Source organism: Leguminivora glycinivorella, chromosome 19 (genome assembly GCF_023078275.1).
Source record: "Leguminivora glycinivorella isolate SPB_JAAS2020 chromosome 19, LegGlyc_1.1, whole genome shotgun sequence".
Classification (NCBI taxonomy): domain Eukaryota; kingdom Metazoa; phylum Arthropoda; class Insecta; order Lepidoptera; family Tortricidae; genus Leguminivora; species Leguminivora glycinivorella.
Genome location: NC_062989.1, coordinates 9,613,751 through 9,619,390, shown reverse-complemented (window position 1 = coordinate 9,619,390; position 5,640 = coordinate 9,613,751). Strand labels below are relative to the sequence as shown.

The following is a 5,640-nucleotide window of genomic DNA, read 5'->3' as shown; positions in this document are numbered from 1 at the left end:
GAATCCAGGATATCTAGACTGCTGAATGAAACGATAGCGGACTGTAAACACTATTTTAATTACTGGTTCTTCAATACAAAATATTATAATAATTAACAATTATTTTTGACGCGGCGCGACATGGGTAGCGCGTTAAGCGAGCGGATTTTTGTTCTGCCGTCCCCCGCGGGCCGGCCGTTCGTTCCCGTCGCCGGTAACCGGTCCGGTGACGCGACGGTGGACGTCATCGCTGTTGCTGGGGAGTTAATTCGAGGTGTCGGCAGATCTGTCGCCAACATGTACTCCCGGCGTTGAAGAGCTTGGGTCTTCAAGGTCTTGGATGGGCAGAGGGCAAATCGTGTTGAAGGCTCGACGAATTACTCCCTTCTTCGTCTTTATGTCGGCTACTCGTGCGATGCCATCTCTGCCAGGCAGCACTTGGATGATGCGGCCAAGGAGCCACATAAGAGGCGGTAAGGTTTTGTCCTTGATGACGACCATGGTTCCGACGTGAAGTGTGCCCTTCGAGCTCTGCCATTTGGTTCTCTGTTGCAGGCTGCTGATGTATTCATTGGAGAACCGATTCCAGAAGTGCTGTTTCAGGAACTCAATACGTTGGTACCTTTGAAGTGAGGTGATCTTCCGGTCCATGACATGAGGATAAGGCAAGGACGTGAGGGGCCTTCCAATTAAAAGGTGAGCTGGGCTTAAGAAGGTTAGATCAGAGGGATCATTAGAAAGTGGCGTAAGAGGACGTGAGTTTAAAATCGCTTCGATCTTAACTAAGCACGTTGCCAATAGCTCGTAAGTGAGATGTGTAAGACCTAAGGTTCGTCGCAGGTGGTACTTTACCGACTTTACAGCAGATTCCCAAATACCTCCGAAGTGAGGTGTGTATGCTGGGATGAACGAGAAGTTGATTTGAGCGTCAGCCATATCTTTCGCAAAGTCTTGTTTCAAAAGATTGGAGAGCTCATTGAAAGTGCCAACAAAGGTCGTGCCGTTATCGGAGAATATTACTCTTGGCTTGCCACGACGACCAATAAATCGGTTTAGAGCTGCCATAAAAGCCTCTTTGGTTAAATCCGAAACAAGCTCCAAATGAAGTGCCTTGGATGCTAAACACACAAATATGCAAATGTAGGCCTTTACGAGCCTACATCCCCTACCTTTGCGGTCAGCTATAAGAATTGGACCGGCATAATCGGTGCCTGTTTCAAGGAACGGATATTCAAGGTGCAACCTTTCTTTCGGCAAGTTACCCATAACTGGTTGCACTGTTTCACCTTTTAACCTGACGCATCTGAGACAAGTATGGACAACCCGTTTTGTCAAGTTTCTTCCTCCAAGCGGCCAGTAATTAAGTTTTATAGTTGCTAAAAGTAACTGAGGAGGCGCGTGAAGAAGACGTAAATGAAACATTTTAAAAAGTAGCTTTGTTACATGATGCTTGCTACAGATGGCTATGGGATGCTTTGTGCCATAGTCATAAAATGAGTTGACGAGTCGGCCTCCGACTCTGATAAGTCCTGAATCGAAGAATGGCGCCAGCGAGCTAAGTCGGCTTTTCTTTGGTAATGGTTTACCTGTTTTAAGAAGTTCGTACTCATCAGGAAAGGAATCCTTTTGAGACGTACGAAGAAGTACAGCTGAAGCCGATTCTAGCTCAAGGAGGCTAAGACCATCAGTTTTTCTTGTATTTTCTTTTTTGCAATTGTGGATGAATCTAAGAACATAAGCTATTATACGTTGCAAGGTTGAATAGGATGATTTGTTTTTAATTAAGGTATCTATCGGATTGCAAGAGTTATCAGGAGCGGGACATGCGACAAACGATTTAGCTGGTATTATCTCTGGCAGTTGAGACTGGTTACCAGACTTTGGAGCAGTCGGCCAGTAGGCCATGTCCTGCTTCAAGAAGGATGGCCCCGACCACCATAACGAACAGTTCATTATGAGGTCGGCACCTAAACCTCGAGACACCAGATCTGCAGGATTCTCTTTTGAGGGCACGTAGCGCCAACTAGCGGCATTGGTGCTTTCCTGGATCTCTGATATCCGGTTTTTTACAAAAGGACGCAATGAAGAAGGTGATGACGATAACCAACCCATGACTATCATCGAGTCACACCAAAACACGCAATGATCTGGTCTCTGGGTAAGTGACTCAAGAACCTTTTTATATAGTCTTGCACCTAATAAGGCCCCGCAAAGCTCAAGACGAGGTATAGTTGTGGCCTTAATTGGCGCAACTTTACTTTTAGACGCTAGTAGATGAACACTCACTGAGCCATCCCCGGCCACGGAGCGGACGTACAGGCAAGCTCCGTATGCTTTCTCCGAGGCATCAGTGAAAACGTGGAAATCAACTACCGTAGGAGTATCGCATATGACCCAGCGAGGTATATGAATGTGATTAAGATAAGGCAGAGATTTTACGAAGTGTTCCCAGGATGTAAGTATGTCTCCTGTAAGAGGATCATCCCAGGAGCATTTGTTCACCCACAGTTTCTGCATTAGTATTTTTGCTTGCACTATACAAGGCGTTACTAATCCTAAAGGGTCGAAGATTTGGGCTATGGCCGAAAGAATGTGTCTTTTAGTCACTACCTTTGGCAACGAGATGTCTATGCGAAACGTAAGACTGTCTTGAGCGCATTTCCAATTAAGACCCAATGTTTTAGACAGCTCGTTCTCGCTGAGATCTACACATTCTTTTTGACATGGATCCTCACCAACAGCCTGAAGAATCTCCTTTTTATTAGACTGCCATTTACGCAAGTGAAGTTGGGCAGTTTTAAGCGTATCTGTTACATTACGACACAGTGCCACAGTCTCTTCTACAGAATTAGAGCCAGACAGGAAATCATCTACATAAAAGTCCCTAGCGATGGCGTCCTGTGTTTGTTTGTGACTAGACTCTTGTGAGAGCTGCAAGAGGCACCGTGTGCTAAGAAAAGGAGCAGATGACGTCCCGTAAGTCACGGTGTTAAGAGAATAAATTTTAAGCGGCTTAGATGGGTCTGCCCTCCATAAGATCAACTGAAGTTGACGTTGATCATTGTCCACAAGGATTTGCCGGTACATTTTCTCGATGTCAGCTGACACTACATATTTATGTTGGCGAAACCGTAGTAAGATGGAAAATAAGTCTTCCTGAACCCGAGGTCCAATAAGTTGGATGTCGTTAAACGATTTCCCCGACGTAGTGGCAGCTGACGCGTCGAAGACCACCCGAAGCTTAGTAGTCGTGCTAGACTCTCTTAATACGGCGTGGTGGGGCAAATAATATGACGGCAATGAACTGCAAGGCAGAAATTCACTCATGTGACCCAAAACCTCATATTCCTCCATGAACTTTACGTAACGTTCCTTTAATACAGAATCCCTATCTAACCTACGTTCGAGCGATAAAAACCTACGCTTGGCCATCCCAAATGAGTCTCCTAAGACATCGGGAGACTCCTTAAGAGGAACAGTGACTACGAAGCGCCCATCTTCATTTCTCTTGGTGGTTTTATTGAAGAGCTCTTCACATACGTTTTCGTCCGGTGTGAAATCATGTTTTGGGGATATAGTATCAAGCTCCCAAAACTTTGTAAGAGACGAGTCAGTTTGCTTGTCAGTCACGAACAAGCAAACTGGTTTGACAGAGGTAGGTTGATCTATGGCGCCTACTAAGAGCCAACCTAGCTTTGTCTCTACGAGGAAGGGATCGTCTTCGCCAAACATGATGCGATTACTGCCGAGAACTCTCCAGAACATCTTAGCCCCAAGAAGAATTTCAATGTCAGCAGGTTCGGTGTATGAAGGATCGGCGAGTCGAATTCCCGAAGGCATAGGTATGTTCGTTACGTCAATGTAAGTATGAGGTATTGGTGACGTAATATCGGACAATATGCTGCACTTTATGTCAGTGCTAAAACCTCCATCAGAAGACTCCAATTTAAGAGAGCATGATTGGGTTATACTTGATTCATGCTTTTCAAGCATGGTGACAGTTGAATTTTTATTTTTAAGTGGCAGTTTAAGCCTCTCAGCTAAGTCCTGAGTTATATAGTTAGATGTACTGCCGTTATCTAATAAGACCCTAACGCTATGCAATTTACCGCCACTATCGCGTACATTGACTAGGGCTGTTGAAAGCAAGACGTGTTCGGACTCGTCATCACCGTGGGCATTCGCGGAAAAGGCTACGTGCTCTGACGTGGCCCTATTAGGTTCAGCATGGACGTGAAGAAGTGTGTTGTGCTTGGTCTTGCAATATTTGCAGTGACTAAGTTTGCACTTACCCTCGTTATGCCCGGGGCGTAAGCAATTTAGGCACACTTTAAACTCCTTGGCCTTGAGCATCCGTTGCTCCACTGGCAAAGCCCTGAAAGTGTCGCAGTTAAAGACGTAGTGAGTTTTATTACATAAGGGGCAAGTTATGTTGTAAGTTTTAGGCTTACTGACGTTACTTGTTGAAGCAACAAGGCTTTTTGATTTGTTGTTGACGAACGTGTCCGTCCTAGCCCTATTATGTTTGGCTTCCTCTAAGGTTTCCAAAAGATTGCACCTATTGCTAAGAAAGGTTATGAAATCACTAAGTGCAGGAGGGTTGGTCAGCTGATTCCTATGTTCCTCCCATTCCCTGCTTGTGACTCCGTCTAATTTGGCAGCCATGATGTGGATAATTAATGTATCCCAGTGTTGTACTGGCTGGTCAAGAGTCGCTAAAGCATTTAAATTCTTTTTTGTGTTGTCAACAATCTGTCGCAATGCCACGCTGGACTCTTTATGCACTTGCTCAACATTAAACAGTGCCTGGACGTGATTGTTGACAAGCAACTGTTTATTGTCGTATCGTTCACAAAGGAGCTTCCAAGCGGCATCGTAGTTATCGCCCTTAAAGTCTAAACTCCTAATCACCAAGGCCGCGCTTCCATGAAGAGAGGCGCGCAGGTAGTGAAACTTGTTTATGTTGTCGATACTTGTCTCAGTATGAATTAAGGAAACATAAATGTCTTTAAACTCCAGCCAATTCTGATAGCCGCCGCTGAAATGTGGTAAATTGATTTTTGGCAACCTTACATTACCGTGTTTATTAGACACTACCGTTGGGCATTCATTGGAGCCTACCTCGGATTGAACCTCCTTGGCGTGTTGGCTGCGATGCCTGTCCACCAGCTCCCGAGCGGCGGCAATCTCTTTGTAGTAAGACCGCTCGAACAGCTCGCGCTCAGCATATTGCTCAGCAGGATCCTCAACCAGCATCTCCAATTCGCTCTGGTAATTATCAAAAGAATTGTACGAATCATCTAATTTTTTAATGCGCATGTCTAATTCCACTAACTGCGAATCACTAAGTCGTTCGCAAGTTTTAGCAGTATTTAAATAAGCAATAAACTGTGTAAGCTTCGCCTTAATTGAAGCGCGTTTCTTTATTAATTCTTTGCATTTTATTTCGGTAGCCATTATGCAGTGACAATAATAAAATGAAGAAAATACAACTTATTATAAGCGCTAATCACTTTGCAATTCACTGATGAAAATAAATAGCAATAGTTAACAATTCCAGACTAAGATTTTAATGACTGATGATTATTTATAGCAATATAAAAATGTCAATGAAAGATTTGCCCGCGCACTTTCTTAAGGCGCTTATAATATTAGGTGCGA

At 44.4% G+C, this 5,640-nt stretch overlaps 1 protein-coding gene across 1 annotated transcript; it reads right to left on the bottom strand.

Annotated features, from left to right (window-relative positions):
- Positions 1-243: 243 nt before the first annotated feature.
- LOC125236765 lies at positions 244-5,436 on the bottom strand. The gene is made up of 2 exons (XM_048143690.1): positions 1,814-5,436; positions 244-1,282 (listed from the first exon to the last, which is right to left on the bottom strand). Exons 1-2 carry the CDS (start codon positions 5,434-5,436, stop codon positions 244-246), a joined length of 4,662 nt encoding a protein of 1,553 aa, XP_047999647.1.
- Positions 5,437-5,640: the final 204 nt, after the last annotated feature.